We start from the raw sequence: 17304 nt of genomic DNA, 5'->3' as shown, positions 1-17304 counted from the left end.
GATGTTATCTGTTGCTCAGTTTGCTTTGCTCAATGTTTATTTAGTGTTGAATCTAAGTTTATGAATGAGGAAATTCTGTAATTTTTTAATAATGCCCTGTCAGGTTCTGATCTTAAGGTTTGGCTCTTTTTGTTCGGCCACACCACGTGGTACGTGGGATCTTAGTTCTCCAACCACAGATGGAACCCGTGCCCTGTTCAGTGGGTCTTAACCACGGGTCTTGATCACAGGACCGCTAGGGAAGTCCCGAGGTTTTTCTGCTTTCTTAGGGAAACGGGGGAGTGTTTCCTCTTTTCCTACTATCTGAAAGAGTTTGCATAAGACTTCTTTACCAACTGGGCCACAAGGGAAGCCCAAGAATACTGGAGTGGGTAGCGTATCCCTTCTCCAGCAGCTCTTCCCAACCCAGGAATTGGACCGAGGTCTCCTGCACTGCAGGCAGATTCTTTACCAACTGAGCTATCAGGGAAACCCTGCATAAGACTAGTATTATTAATTAGAAATCACTGTTGAAGCCATCCGACTAAAGTTTTTTATTTTCTGTTTGTTTTGGAAATTTGTTTAATTACTAATACAGTTTCTTCAGTAAGACTGTTCAGATATTGTATTTCGTCTTGTCTATTTTGGTTAGTTGTACTATTCCAAGAATATGTCTATTACATCAGAATTTCAAATTTGTTGAAATAAAGCTGTTTTTACTCATCTTTTAAAAATCTCTTCATGGTCTATAGAATATATAGTAGTGTCTCATTTCATTACTGATATCTTTTTATTTGTGCCTTTTCTCTTATTTTCTTAATTGGACTGTCTAACATTTATCTATTTTTGTTAATCTTTTCAAGTAACTTATTTTCATTATCTGACACTGTTTCCCCATCTATTTCCCATGAAGTGGTGGGACCGGATGCCATGATCTTCGTTTTCTGAATATTGAGCTTTAAGCCAACTTTTTCACTCTCCACTTTCACTGTCATCAAGAGGCTTTTGAGTTCCTCTTCACTTTCTGCCATAAGGGTGGTGTCATCTGCATATCTGAGGTTATTGATATTTCTCCCGGCAATCTTGATTCCAGCTTGTGTTTCTTCCAGTCCAGCGTTTCTCATGATGTACTCTGCATATAAGTTAAATAAACAGGGTGACAATATACAGCCTTTATTTTTCTGGGCTCCAAAATCACTACAGATGGTGACTGCAGCCATGAAATTAAAAGACACTTACTCCTTGGAAGGAAAGTTATGACCAACCTAGATAGCATATTCAAAAGCAGAGACATTACTTTGCCAACAAAGGTTCGTCTAGTCAAGGCTATGGTTTTTCCTGTGGTCATGTATGGATGTGAGAGTTGGACTGTGAAGAAGGCTGAGCGCCGAAGAATTGATGCTTTTGAACTGTGGTGTTGGAGAAGACTCTTGAGAGTCCCTTGGACTGCAAGGAGATCCAACCAGTCCATTCTGAAGGAGATCAGCCCTGGGATTTCTTTGGAAGGAATGATGCAAAAGCTGAAACTCCAGTACTTTGGCCACCTCATGCGAAGAGTTGACTCATTGGAAAAGACTCTGATGCTGGGAGGGATTGGGGGCAGGAGGAAAAGGGGACGACAGAGGATGAGATGGCTGGATGGCATCACTGACTCGATGGACGTGAGTCTGAGTGAACTCCGGGAGTTGGTGATGGACAGGGAGGCCTGGCGTGCTGCGATTCATGGGGTCACAAAGAGTCGGACACAACTGAGTGACTGATCTGATCTCTGATTTTCATTATCGTTTAGGTACTCATGGGTTATTTATAATTATATCCTTAATTTCCAAATTTATAGGAGTTCTTTCTTCACTAGAAGATAGTTTGCATTTATAGCTGATATTTTAAAAAATTCTGAATTATTTCCATCATTTAAAATTTGTTTGCGTTTTTAATACATATTTTTGTAAAAGTCTACTGTGAAAAAAGAAAAAATATCCACTACGTGCTTGAGAAAATGTATATTCTGTAGTTGTAGCGTATGATGTTCTACCATTAGGTCAGTTTTACTTATCATGATATTCAAATCTTCTACACCGTTACTGTATTTATTTGCCTCCTTATTTGGTCAGTTACTGAAAGAAGTATGCTGAAGTATCTATCCCACTGGTTGTAGATTTGCCTGTTTCTAGTTCTGGCAGTTTTTGCTTTCTAAATCTTTGCTTTTGAGTCCATGCATGAAAATTTGGAATTACTTTATCTTTCTGGTAAATTTGAAGCGTTATCATTATTCATTGTACCTCTTTATCTCTAGAAATGATTATTGCCTTGAAGCTAACCTTGGCTGACACTAATGTAGCTACACCAAATTTCTTTTAGTTAGTATTTGCATGGCAAATATTTTCCCACCCTTTTTTTTTTCAACTTTCTGTATGTCAGTGTTTTACATATCAGTTTATAAATAGCAGATTTTTTGCTTATTTAATCAAAGTCTGCCAATCTGTGTCTTTAAAGGCACAATTAAGACATTTACATTTAATGTAATTGAGTCTAAATCTGTGTCAGACTTTTAAGGTCAGTAAATCTTCAAACAATTTTTTGCATTCAGGAAAGAGTTCATTAACAGCTATGAGTTTAAGAAATTTCTCTCTTCTCATTTATATACAAACATGCAAGAACTTATGAAACCTCATCTCCTGTTATTCCTTTGACTGTCATATGATCAAACGAGATCCAGAAACCAAAATATGCTAATAACATTTCTCGTCTAGTATTTTGGGAATTTTGCTTGCAACTCTTGTCTTTATCATGATTTACCTACCTCATTCCAAACAGACAGGGCATTACCAACGTATCTATTAATATATCTGTTTTTACAAAATACTATAAAGCTCTCGTTTTTTACGGCAGGGCTGTGACTCCCAGATGAGTGTGTCGGAGATGTCCTGCAGTGGAAGCGTGTCCTCCTGCCAGTCTCTCGAACACGGCTCAGTCCCAGAAATTCTCATCGGTCTGCTCTACAACGCCACCACTGGAAGGCTATCCGCAGAAGTGATAAAAGGCAGCCACTTCAAAAACTTGGCAGCGAACAGGCCACCCAGTGAGTGAAAACTTTTCTTAATTCTAATGTTTTCCGTACTTACGGGATTCTAAGTGTTAGGGCTTCAATCCTATCATTTAGTCCTAGCCAATCAATACTCGTGTAATCATCAGCTAATCTATTTCATGTTTTCTATTTCCAGTCATTTGGGAAGTAGAAAGATTTGAAAATGAAAATATTAATTGTAAGCTGACAAGACTTTACATTTTTCAGCATCTTCAGAATAAATCAGCCCTATCATAGCCATTATCTTCTAATACCAGAAAAAGTTATAAGTCTTTTTTTAAGGTAATAATATTCCACAAATATGATGAGGAATATATTGTTAACTGAAGATGAATGTGTTTTCTGTCTGCATGCAGTACTATGAACTAATGTGTATCCTTCTGTATTTTTCCTTATTGTCTGCGTTAACAATTTTAAGAAAAAAAAATGTTTCTTTACATTTTTCCTCCTTGAAAATTATAAATCAGTACTGCCAGCAGAGTCTTATCTTAAATGAAATATGCTTTGCTTTTTTACCAGGACAAAATGAATAAGGAATAGCTTGATGTTTATACTGGATGCTAGGAAAGGAAAGCTAGATGGTATTGATCCCTCTACCCTGTCCATCAGCTTCTCTGTCTTCTCTCTCGTCTCTCTTCTAGTTCAGGAGGTGGGAGTGGTTCAAACACAGAGAAATTGTCGCAGTGTACCTCCAAAACTGTTTATTGTTATCTGTAGAAATGAACTGGGAAAGTAGCAGCTTCTTTATATTTCTGTAAAATTAAAGCTGTTGATGGCCTAAACTCAGAATTTGAAAGGAAATCTTGAACAGTAATGGCACCCTTAAATTTGTTTCATAATTTCTCACAAACTTGCAGAAAGCAGTATTTTACTCCAGGTAGCAAATGATCGTTGGAGGAGGGGAAACTTTTTCCACCCTTGAGTTAAATTTACTTCTAAGTATTCTAACAATTATTTTTTCAATCAAAGTGAAAGGTCATAAAAATATATTTAACGTGCCCTCAGTAGTACTGGAAACCTTCCTTCTCACATACATCACACAGTGTATCTGTCCCTGCATTAAAAAGTCAGAGGCCAAAATTAGGTTTATATTTCTACCCTTGGATGAATGATCTAGCTCACCTAAGTCTGTTTCCTTATGTTTAAAATTAAGGTTGAAAAAATAAAATAAAATAAAATTAAGGTTGTATCTCACAGGGTAATTGTGATATTCAAATCAGATACAGGCACATAGAAAGGATGCAATTATTATTGTCCCCTTTTTCCTTTCAAATGGAAAAATTCAGAGGAAGGAAAGAAGCAGTTACTAAACAGCTTTGGAAGTGTGACTTGGTTATCTTCATTAATCCACACTAGGAAAGTAAACTCAAATGGCCTGGGAAGGAACTTAAATGAGCAGAATTTGTAAATGAAAGATAAAATCATGGCAAGACCTGTGACAAATGCAAGGGAGCACTGTACTCTTGCTTGAAACCAGGAGAAAGTTTTATTTGATTTGCTCAACTTTTGAGTGTTTTTTAAACACTGTAACAGATAAAACATTATCTGGGATTACATTTAGTAACAAGCCATCAGTTTGCCATTCCTACTTTAGCCAGTAGTTTAATTTTTTGACAAATCTTTAACTTGAAATGCTAGAAAGGAGCAGAATGAGATGATAGGTTTGTCTTTCTGTCCTTGCTGAAGCCACTCTGATAGAAGCAGAGAAACAATCATCAGAACTAAAATGAAGGATAGGGAGTAGAGGCAGGAGTGGATAATAAACAAGAGAGATTTGCATCCCCAACATAGAGTAGATCTTTCAGGTTAAAGAATAGGTTATAGCAATTCCATTATTTTAGATTTAGAGCTTCAGTATTAGGACAGGTACTGGTATTAGCTGGGAGGTAGCTAGGAGGTAAATACAAGTTAACATTAATCTTTATTATATGAAATAAAATATTTATAAAGTAAAATAGAAGACAGTTTTATCAGTTTGTCTACTGTATATAAGATTGTGACCCTTCATATATACCTGGGTTCTAAGCTTTGAACTGTGTTATAGACTGACTAATCCAGTTTTTATCTCAAAAGAACAATGGTAACATTCAGGAACAAACATTTTAGTAGTTCTATTTTTCATAACTTAGTTTTATATTACATTGGGAGTAATAAAAGTGTTGGAAATGTTAAATATTGCATGGATAAACTTTAAAAATTAGCAAAATAATTATAATGATCTTTTAATGACTTGTATTCAGTCTTTTATAGTCTGATAATTTGCATGATTCTATGTTCAATGTGCTTTAGACCACAAGGATATCATTATAAAGATGTCCCACTTTAAAACAGTGTAATTGTTGTTAAGATTGCACAATGACCTTAAAAATTCTCATTCCATGAAATTTACCCAACATACCCCTTTGTTCAACCCTCTACCTGAATTAAGATGCTAAAGTTTTGTGTTCTTCCACTCCAGTGAACAGCGTTTCCTCTTTAATTCTAACCTTTGACCCTCTTTCACCCAACAATTGACATCTGGTCATTATTTCTTTTACTGCTTTCCATCCCCTGTTGTCAGATGGACTGTTCTGTTGTCTAAAACACTTGATAGGTGGACAGGTTTATATAATCCGAGGTGAGTTCCTGTAGAGGCTAATTGGATGTTGTCTTTTCATGCAAAAACAAAATACCCTAAAACTTGCCAGCAGTGAAGCTGTCCACCATGTTGATTTCCAAAAAGTGCACATTTATTATCTGTGGTACTTTGAATAAAACTAACTTAGAATCTATCTCTGATTATGGATGATGGTATTCAGAGTATCTATAAAATTAGCAAAACTTTTAAAATTAAAGGTTTTGATTTTTATTCATTATATTGATTCATGTAGAAACATATTTCATTAAGAAATATTGAAATTTTCATAAAATTAATTGAAATTTTGATATGAAGTACACATGATGGATCTACATGCTGAAGATCATTTGCATGAGTTCTGAAGAAATTGAAAACACAGTTGTTTGGAATGAGGGTTTATCTCCTAAGTAACCAGGCAATGAACTGTTACGTTTCACTTGGTACACTAAACATCACATCAACTTTTTTTTTTATAATTCATGAAAATAGTTAAGATATCATACTTAAAATTTCACAGTAAATTGTGCCAAGAAGGAATCCTGTAGTATTTATTTTTAACCATCCAAAAAGCACATTAAATGTACTCTTGCATGAAACCAAGGAGAAAGTTTTACTTGATTTGCTAAACGTTGAGTCTTTAGTGCATTTGGCTTCATTTTGAGCCTGAAATGTTTTAAAAATGTATTTAAAAACCACATCCATGCAGAGATTTTTTTGACATTTCATCCTAAGCTGTTTCGATGTCATCTTTGCATTCTTGTCTTTCTCTTTTCCTCCTTACCATTTGCCTTCATTTCTATTTGTTTGTTTATTCTTACACTCTGAAAACACAGTGGAATGCTTTACAGTGTTGTGGCTAACTGAGCTTGCTAAGTGTTTATTAATGCTATGATGTCCTGCTTAGTGAAGCTAAATGGGCGTGGGGATGGGCAGGGTGGGTAGTGGGAGGTCGGGGGTGGGGGGTCAGGGTAAGGGAAGGATTATGAGGTATACCTTTAAATTCTAGAAATAGTGAGGTTAAGATATTATTACCCCCCAAAGATTTTATGCCTACTTAGCATTCTCTGTACTTGTCACATTTTATGATCATCTACATCAAAATGGAATTACTAGATTTCTACTAAACATGGTATACACCATATCCTTATAAAGTATGAATACTTGACCTCATCAAGCGTTACAAGAAAGACATTTTGAGTTTGTTTCAAATGATATTTGTGGTATTTTTTTTTTTTCTGTAGATACATATGTTAAATTAACCCTACTGAATTCCATGGGCCAAGAAATGTCCAAATGCAAGACATCCATCCGCAGAGGGCAGCCAAATCCGGTGTACAAGGAAACGTTTGTTTTTCAAGTGGCCCTATTTCAGCTCTCTGATGTGACACTCATACTGTCAGTGTATAACAAACGCAGTATGAAAAGGAAAGAGATGATAGGCTGGGTTTCTTTAGGTCTGAACAGCTCTGGAGAAGAGGAACTCAACCACTGGACTGAAATGAAAGAGTCAAAAGGACAGCAAGTCTGTAGATGGCATGCATTGCTGGAGTCGTGATGACCAGGAGGAAGGAGCAATTGCAGTTCAAGGCAGCAGCATTTCTGAGTGCAGCGGTACTGTTACCTAGTCACCGTTAGAAGAGCTATTCTTTGAAGAATCATCTTTAACATTCTCCCCAAAAGCTTTAAATTCTGTGGAACGAACGTCTAATACTGACATTAACAAAGAAAAGATGGGTCTCTAGCAGAGCTTGCTTGAGAAAATGAGAAACTTGCATCCTCTTTGTTAAACTAACAGTCCTCCAGAGCTTTCAGAGCATCCTTTTGGTTTGAAGTTAATTTTACTGTAGCAAGAGAGCCAGTAATTTCATGAAAAGTCACGATTATAAATGATTGTGAAAATCAGAATTTTTATTTGCAGCACTCTCTTAGTGTCACCCTACATATTATCCACAAAACTGGCTCGTCCCTGGTGTGTTTAACGTTCTTTAATATGAGAAAGTCATCCTGCAGCAGTCAAGTCTAATGGTGAAGGCTTTCAGTCACATTGTGAATTGTTTTATTTCAGATTATTTTCCTTTCTGTTGTGCCTCAGTTCTTCTCAGTAGCACTAAATCTAAGTGCAAGCAAGGATTCATTTTCATAAGGGAATTTTTTTATGTATTATTTTAAGAAAAGTTCATTTCTTCAATTGCCTCTGATTTTGCCTGATCCAAAGAGACCAAGTCACTGCACTGGTCCTTTGCAAGTCTTCTAGACAGGTTGTACTGTAGAACCATGTAACTTTCTGTTGAAAGCACTTCCTGTATTCTTGTATTCCAATGTAGGAAGCTAATAGAGCAGGACTTTACTTAAAAATCTCTTTCAATGATTGACTGTTTAAAATTGTAGTAATGTGAAAGTACATTTTTTTACAAACTAAAAAAATATATAGTGAATAAGCTGTTGAAAATTGAAAATAATTCAAGTTAAAGGAAATTTTAATCATCTGCTCTGAGTGTTTATTAACCAACACTGCATAAAGCAGGTAGCATTCAAATAAGAAACAGTTCTCTCTTCTTCACTCTTACTTCAATTTGTATTTGTGATATGAAGACTCTTCAGCTCTAAGTTTGAATCAGAACAGCATAAACAGTTCTGAGATTCCTTAAAATGTTTCTAGTAACTTGTGACTAGATTTTATGAAATTTACAGATACGTTCTTCAACGTGATGTCATCCTGTGCCTTCCATGTAAGTTAAATTTGCTCATACAGCTTGAAAGTTGTATTTGCAAAATTAGGCCTTCAATTTTTATAAATGTAAAGATTAGATTCCTCAGAACAGTGTCACAAGATCTTTATTTCCTCTGAAGTATGTAAAAGTTATATAATGTGCTAATTTTTTTAAATGGCAAGGCATTTGTTGTTTTTATATTTAGGAACTCTAATTATCAGGAATATTATAAGCTGTTTTCTTTTTAATTTTGCCTCTTACCCAATATATAATTTTATGCACATACTTTATTAAATAGAATATGTTTTGTATATATGAAAAATATTTTCTTTTTCTCTAATTCCTAGTTAAATTAGACAAAACAGACTATTTATCAGTTATTCAAAAGCAGTATATCGTTGTTCCTAGTCCCAACTAAGTACTATGTGTTATTGTAAGCTAGAACTTGTTATTACCATAATAAACAATGCATAGATATTATTACTTCAGCTTGGCTGTACTGAAAGGCCTTAAAAGAAATCCAAAAGACAGTGAACTCCTAATATTTTTTAGTTTAAAAAAATGGCAGCTCTCTGCATTCATATACATGAGTTATATGATACAAAACATATGCTGTATCAGGTGACATGGGGTTTAAGAATGTACGTTACAGAGACGCATTAACGAAGAACCCATTCTCTTATTATATTAATGAGCATTGTCCAGGGTTTTGTGGCTCAGTTAGGTTATAAAGTTAAAACGTGAATCAAAGGCAAAATATCTCATGAAAGTATTTTTAGCAACAGATATGGAAAGAGATTAGAAGGGGGGCTGTAGGTTTTACTGAGAAATTGGATTTAGGCATTTGTAACTTTTTTGGCTTTGAAACAACTAAGTGCACTGCTAACACCAGGATTGGCCTAATAATTAAAAGAGTTCTCAGTCTCATTTGTAGCTGTAACAAAGCCTAGTCAAACACATTATGAGACCAGCTTGGTGCTTTCTCCTTCAGCAAGTAAAGAACTAACTAGATGTTACTTGTTAAATCTGTCTTTCTTCAGACTGTGCCCAGAATTGTGTGTGTGTGCTTGGATATATCCTTAGGGGTTTAGCTACTCTAAGGATCAAATCCAGAATGGCCTAAAATTTAATCAACAACTTTTTAAAATTTTAAGAAGGACCCTACCTCCACCCCAGCTGCCAAGTCCTCAAAGATTATGAAGTATGTGTCTGGGTATTTATACTCAATACATACCTGCACACAATATATATATGTATGTATGTGTGTGTATATACATATATGTGTGTATTTGTAAAGATGAAGGCCCTGGCTTTTTCAGATAACTAAATAGAAAAGCATTTACAAAGTTTATGGATTATTTTTCTCCTCTGTATATCTACTAGAAATTATATTTGGTTTTGGGTGCTATTTGCTGCCATTCTCCTCCACACACAGCAAAATATATATCTTTTTATTCTTTGGATTGACACAACTTAGAGTAATTACTACCCCAAATTTGTCTGTTCTTTTAGAAAAAGATTAAATAGGGCTCCAGAGACCCACTCACTCTGCTGAATCTAATGTACGAGACTACTGCTGCTCTTTTGTGAGCTTAAATTTGCATGAAAGCTTAAAGGAAAAATCTTATATCTTAGCAATTAAAGCAAATAGGGGCCCAGTGGTGGGCAGCAGGTGTTGTCTGAGAAACTTGAGAAAGACAACCCACTTTCTTATCGTTCTCTTCAAATCCCCTAAGTTTTGTAATAAAATGAGATAGTCCAAATACAGCAATTGACTGGCATTCATAGGAGCTCCTGAGCTTGGAATTACAGGTTTTATTTGTCTCCCAAATGAGCTGCAAAATGTAGTTGTTTATTACTGCCCAGGAAGCAAAGTGTATCTCAAATCAGTAGAGGATTTGTTTCGTATATCCTCTTACCTTTAAGGAGTTTTCTTCTGTGATCTTTGTGTCTTCTGTACTGTTCACATTTTGTGTGAAATCTCTTCACTTATTTTCTTACCATGCATTCAGCAAATTCTTGATATTGTTGAACTTAGTGACAAAAATAATAAGTTGAATCACAATTTAAAAAAAGAAAAACCAATGAGAAAATATCTAATCTACCCTTAGTTATAGCAGCATGTTTAAGTTTAGGGCCTGGTGGACTTTTTCATCCAGTCCAGTTCGGAAGCCCAGGGCTATATGTTAAATCCTTTTCTTGATTCCTTCATCATCTTTGCTTTACTTGTCAAATGAATCAGAAACGTAATGCTTACAAAAATTGTTATAGTGCAAGAGTTCATACAACTGAGGGTGTTCTTGAAGATGAAGATGGAGCTCAAATGACATCATAGCTTTTCAAGTGGACTGAGGGAGAGGCTGAAGTATAAATTTAAATGAAACTAGAATAGTAGTCACCAACAAATTCCTCAAGGTCTCTATCCAGCTGTTAATAGCAATGATACAAATCCACTTTCTGAAATTGCTGTTTGCCTACATAGACTAGATAGTCCGCTCATGGAGACTTTTCTCATTGAGAGCTACTATTCCAAAGTTTTCCCCTTCTTCTTTTTCCTTTCGCTGTGGCCAGTTCACCCACGGCCTACACCGGAAGTGGCCATTGTGTCGTCATCATCACCAACAAAACTCAATATTGAGCACAAAGTTAAACAGAGTACTTTTTTTTAGATTAACTTTAAAACATCATCTGTGTTCACCAAAATGTATAATAATGATGTTGGTAACTGCTATAGTTTACTAAGATGTAGCACAATAATTTGTTATTTCGATTCTCATATTACAACAGTAATATGAGGTAAGTAATATTATCAACATTTTATAGATGATGAAACTGCAGGTTAGAAGTTAAGCAGACTTAGTAAGTAATAGAACTGGGATTAGGACCCACATATAAATTACTCTGAAATCTATATCATACATATTACAATTGTATCCCTCTTTACTAATTCCAAGAAAAAACTGAACAACATTATATTCATCAATAATACCCCATACACACTTTAGTTGGATGGCAGAACTAGAAAAAAAAGAAGACCAAAACAAACAGAGCTTGGGAAAAAGAATTACAAGACAAAGAAGAAAAGATCAGAGGGTTTTTTTTTTTTCTTCTCGGGACACAAATGGTACTTTTGTGTTATACTTTGTAGATGGCTTATATTTTCACAGGCTTAGGGATTAATTTACTCTGCCAATTTAGCCTATACTTACTTATATTCTGAAAATGTATGAATCAATTTGTCCTGCTCCTTGTCCACTACTGGAATCCAAATGTTTCTATTGTACACGTTCCCTTTTCTGCCCTACGATGTGGATAGCCTGTATCCATGATTATATATCTTGCCCATACTAGTGATGAGAGGAAAGACTCTTGTCTTCCTCTGCACTCTCACTTTAATTTGTTGCTTCTCTACCCTTTTTTAAGGTTTAACTGGATGACAGCTAATTTTATTATATGCATCTCTCCTCGCAGCAGTACTTAATGTCCTGTCTTGTTATCTTTATATGTCCCTTGCTCATAGTAGGCTCACTATAAATATTGAATTAAATTACCTATACAGAAGAAGTCAATAATACTGCTATATATCTCAACATTTATTTATGAACTTGTGCATGGATTTATTCTTCATTTCGTATATAAGAGTACCTACTATGTACCATGTGTTTTTCTAAGTGCTACAAAGGGAGAGATAATAAATTGGGTAGACAAAGTCTTTGCCCTCATAGAGTTTGCATGATAAAGTGGAAAGACATCCACAGAATAAGTTTAGTGTTGGAATAACATGGAGTTCAGAAAAATCTTCCTGGAGAAAAGAATGCCTGAGTTGAATCTTAGAGATCAAATACAGATTACACTCCCATCACAGGACATACTCTCCAAGGGCAAAATTTAAAACAGTGGTTCCCAAACTGTTGCGTTTAATAATTATTCTGAGAGCTTAATTTGTATTCCAAAGCCCCAACTCCAGAGATTCTGTTTCATTTGGTCTGGAGTGGAGCCCAAGAATCTAAATTTTATTAAGCTTCCCGGGAAATTCTCTGTTTAGATGCATTGGTATAGAATGTAGAGCTCATTAGATAGAATTATTGGCAGTAGTGTTTCAATACCCATAGATTAGATCTTAAAGTGTGATAGTGATAAAGAAGAGCAAGATTAAGCTAGGATTAGTGCTGTTGATTTGTTTTTTACTTGTGCTTCCTTAAAAAGAAAGATATTTAATGAAGAACTTAAAAGTAATATTTAATTATGAGTTTCTTTGCATTCACACTCAACATAACTTTTCCAAAGTATTTCACGGTATAATAAATAAATTCTATTATGTTAGTTTTATTATTCCTGAAAATTTGTTTGGGATTAGTGTTCAAATATTTCTTTGCAAACTATCTTTACAATGATAGGGTTAAGGCAAAGAGAGAGTCTGAGAAGGTATTTACCTAGTACACCTGTCCGTATTCTAAATGAGATAAGACTGACCTTTAAGTACATGTAGGGGGTAGTCATAGGTGGTGGCATTTTTCATTCTTGTGTATAGTAAGCTTTCTTGCCTTTTATCATCATCCTAAATGACTTCATTGTCGTTATACTCATCAGATGAACCTCATTCCTGGATTCTTCACTCAGGAACAGCAGTGTTTCTATCGCTTCTGATCTGATCTCTATTTCCTTGATTGCTTAGCTCTTTCTTAGAGTTTTTTATTTCAAATAGCAAGTTAACACATCAACCTCAAGTCCTTTTTCTCTAAAAATAAATGCCATATATATTATGTTCATCTGAGTTCCTATTTTCCCTCATTTAAAATGTTGTCATACCAACTTCTCTGCTGTAATACATTGCATAAATGTATTTTACATTCTGAAAGTATTTTCCCGACAAAGATCTGTGATTAACCCACTGAAAAATTAGGTTCGTTGAATATTTGAAATACTGTGGTATGGAATTAGGCTGTTTTGTGAATGCTGCTGAGTCAGTGTTTGGTCTGGTTATAACTTAAAATCTGGCTAACACAACCTTAACATAAAGAGTTTGACAAACTTGATTTACTAATCCATTATCAAAAATGAATATAAGAATCTTGCTTTATCCTCTCCCTATTTAGTCAAGTATGTATCTTGCTTAAAATGTTCCTTCTTCCTTCCTCCAGGACTTTTTTCCCCATTCCTATTCATGTATGGAGCTTCCCTGGTGACTCAGTGGTAAAGAATCTGCCTGCAAATACAGGAGGCAAGAGTTCAATCCCTGGGTCAGGAAGATCCTCTGGAGAAGGAAATGACTACCCACTCCAGTATTTTTGTCTGGGAAATCCCATGGATAGAGGAGCCTGGAGGGCTACAGCCCACGGGGTCACAAAAGAGTCAGACATGACTTAACGACCAAAACCAACACATTCATGTACATTCGCAATAGATTCCAGAGTCATCACAGCTGCATAATTCCTAACAAAAAGTGATACTCTGACTTTTTGCACTTAATCACATGAACTGGACAGTAGAGAGGACTGGATAGGATTTCTCAGAGACTAGAGAGAAAGCAAAGTATGGCCCTCTTTTAGTCATCAAATTTGTTGTGATGGCTGCTGTTGCTGTACACTTATCTTGAATAGTGTGATTCCCTCATACCATGTTGCATAGCTTGGGAGCAGAGAAAGAAATGTGATTATTAATGTAACAAAAGTTTGGCATAATTTTATTGTAGAATTTCAAGCCCTTAGTACATGAAAATTTCTAAATAATTAATTATGAGAACAAAGTCACTGATAGAGCAGTAGTTTTGCAAGATGTTAGACATTATTTCAATGTCATTTTGACAGTCTACTTCTCAAATTGTCCTTTTATTTCAGGGCCCTTCACCCTTTGTTGTTGTTGTTCTGATGACTATTTGATATTTGAGTTTGTCTTTTAAATATTCAAGACAGTTTTAAAAAGAAAAACCTAACCCCTTTCTGTTTCATCCTTAACTATGTGATCTCTCACCTGACACTTACTGTGTTTAAAATGAATACCCAACAGAGGAAATATAATACCCTATTAGACACTGAAAAAATAATTATCTGAAATTTGTTTGTGTATTCAGATATTGCTAGAATGCTTATTTCCATAAATCTAAGCAGTTAATATTAAATATGGCTATTATGTTTAATGAGAGAATAGGAATTTCCCCTTATCTCTGAGATTTATTGTCTCTCTTGCCTTTTACATCTGGCTGAAGGCTGTGACCCTCTTACCAACACTTCATTTGTCAGTCTCTGAATGTGCTCACCTCCTCCAGATGGTATTATTTTCAGTAACAACCAAACCATTTATACCCTCAAGGTCAGTCCTCACCAGTGATTCCTATTCGTAGCCTCTGTTAATGTTGATAAAAGTAATACAGAAGCACCTATAGGAGAAAAGACCCCTAAATGTAAGGGATCAATGTCTTAGCGCCCTGGTATGATACCATAAATACTCAAATTAATACCAAGTATGATTTCAGTTGTAGTGGAACAGAAGCCAACTTCTTGGAAATGAGATTTTGGGTCATTATGTCCTAAATTCTCACCTTTTGGTCTTTTCTCTTCCCTCTCTAGCTTAAATTTAAATTTGGTGACAAAGTCTTTTTTAAAGTCCTGGTTTTAAATTGTTAAATGTTGACTTAACTGGGCACGTTTATTTAAAAAAAAAAAAGGAAGACCGAAGTAGTCAGTCATAAGAAGGCTTTGGGCAGACAGGGTGCTTGTCTTGTTGGGGCAGTCTTCTTGCATAACTATTGGAGAGTATTTACAGCATTCTATAATAATGTCACATCTGTTTTGTGAGGGGAGACCAAGGTAGCTTTTACATATAAATTGGCTTTCTTAGTATTGAAATATATTTAAACAATTATTTGAAACACAGCTAGGAAATAACGGTGACATTTCTGACAGTATTTTGAAATTATAAATATTACTTTAAATTTACAAGGAAAATTTCCAGTAGTGGCTTGCATTACAAAGTTAATTTTTAATGTTTCTACATGATTCTATTGAGATGGCCTTTGTTTTTGTGGTGAAGATAATATAGTGGCAACAATTTTGAGGAATCTTTAAAGCTGTCATAGAGGAGATAGCCAAAGTTGGGCTAGATTTTTACTAGAATGTTGAAATAAAATGTATCAATATACTTTTCAGTTCAGTTAGCCTTGATGAAAAACAGTTATTATATGAGTTTAAGGGTCTTGATAAATGTTGGCATCTGTTTTTTTCTAAAACTCATGATGGTCATCACAGCTCAACACTCTTGTATTATATTTTATTTGTCAACATATGATGTAATTTTTATGGAAAACTCAATTAGTGGAATCTTTTATTCAATATTCCCTTATTTTGCTTCTTTCCATCATCATTTCTCTTCCTTTCTTCTTTTGTTGAGGCAAAAAGCTTAATAGCATAGTTTCTACAGAGCTTTCTTACTTATTTTTCTAATAATGCATATAACTGTGTGATGAAGTTTAAATGCTCTGTGAGCAAAACTCTATTAAACAACCTGAAGAAATGCACTGCTGATTAACATTTCCCTTGGTCTTAAATTGTCTCCGACGTATTTTCTAGTCTCTACACCATTAATGGATCTTATTAATATAGTGTCTGTATGGTTATCAACAGTGCTGTATTATTGTCACATATTAATTTGCATTTTTGATCAAAAATATAAACAGATGCGTGTGTGAAGCAACCCATTTTATAGAATGAGCATATATCTAACCATTTTCATGTAACTGAAAATGTGCTGTATGTTGCATTTTATTCTCATATTGACTTTTCTACTATCTACTCACCGATTGTCTCGGTGCCTTTTTCCTTTTGTATTATTGTATTACTTAAAGAAATTGCTGACCTCTGTGTAAACAGTGTAAAATCTGTTAAAATTATTAATCCAAGGAGATTTTAATGTCAGTTTAATTTTCCAGAGAATAAATTTTTGTGTGGGTTACAAGTTAACTTTTCTTCACTTTTCTGTAACAAATCTCTTTACATTTTAGTACTCATTTGGAATAGGTTAACGTGTGACTTCTCTGTTGATGATACCCAAAAATCAGCCTGAATTCTTCTCACTGACAAATAAGTGTTACTGTGACTGTTACACAAAATAAAATAATGTCGCCTTTATAAGCAGATATCAAGTGGATATATATAGATGTTATTAAGATCTTGAGTTTAAAAGGAATCTTATTTAAATGTGCTATAAAATATTGCTATCAAGACGTGTGGGTTATATTATTTTCTTTTAATTCTAAGTCAAATCTGACATGCAAAGAAAATAGACTACAAACAAATTTAAACATTTTAAAATAATCTCCTTTAAAGTGTTCAAATCAGAAATGAAACTAAGTTGCTTTAAAAGGATCATAATATGTTTAGCTAGAATAGGCATACATATACACTGTTATCTAGCTTGCTCTTTCATTTATTGCAGACTTGTCATAATTCCTATCAGTATTGTCATTCTGTTTAACAAAACAATTTTCCATTTGAGAGGAAGAGTTTGTCGATTTTTAATTCTTTTTTATCAGGTTGTTATTATATGTTTCTCAAAGACCTTAATTTAGATATTTTTCATATTTCATTCGCTTGTCCATTTCATTTCCAGCAACAAAGGTCTATAAATAAGAAGACTTAACAAGTACTATTTTCCATATTCAAAAGAATCTAAACTTTTGGTGTTCTAAAATTTATAGAAATTTAAGTTGCTACCTTCTCTGATCTCTGATTGTCTTTCAATCGTTAGTTCCATAAATAAACCAGAAGCCTTTTTTAAATTAATTAATTTTTTTAAACAGTAGAATATCAGTGTCCAATTAATCTGGTTAAGTTTTTTTCCTTGTTATTAGTCATCAGTACTTAAACACAAGAAAAACATGAAACACTTCTGCTTAAAATAAATGGGCTCATAATTTA

At 34.5% G+C, this 17304-nt stretch overlaps 1 protein-coding gene across 4 annotated transcripts in view; it reads left to right on the top strand.

Annotated features, from left to right (window-relative positions):
* Positions 1-16610, top strand: part of SYT14 (synaptotagmin 14) — a 211261-nt gene extending 194651 nt beyond the window's left edge. For 2 of the 4 annotated variants that reach the window (XM_070768657.1, XM_070768655.1), the window contains 3 exons: positions 2869-3058; positions 5625-5681; positions 6923-16610. In XM_070768657.1, the coding sequence (XP_070624758.1) occupies positions 2869-3058; positions 5625-5681; positions 6923-7236 (561 nt within the window). In that variant the 3' untranslated portion in view covers positions 7237-16610. The remainder of the gene's footprint in view (positions 1-2868; positions 3059-5624; positions 5682-6922) is intronic. The other 2 variants (XM_070768656.1, XM_070768654.1) reach the window with 1 other exon arrangement.
* The last annotated feature ends 694 nt before the right edge of the window (positions 16611-17304 follow it).

The sequence above is a fragment of the Bos indicus genome, chromosome 16, assembly GCF_029378745.1.
Source record: "Bos indicus isolate NIAB-ARS_2022 breed Sahiwal x Tharparkar chromosome 16, NIAB-ARS_B.indTharparkar_mat_pri_1.0, whole genome shotgun sequence".
NCBI lineage: Eukaryota > Metazoa > Chordata > Mammalia > Artiodactyla > Bovidae > Bos > Bos indicus.
Note: the sequence above shows the minus strand (reverse complement) of the source record. Positions and strands in the feature narration are given on the sequence as shown.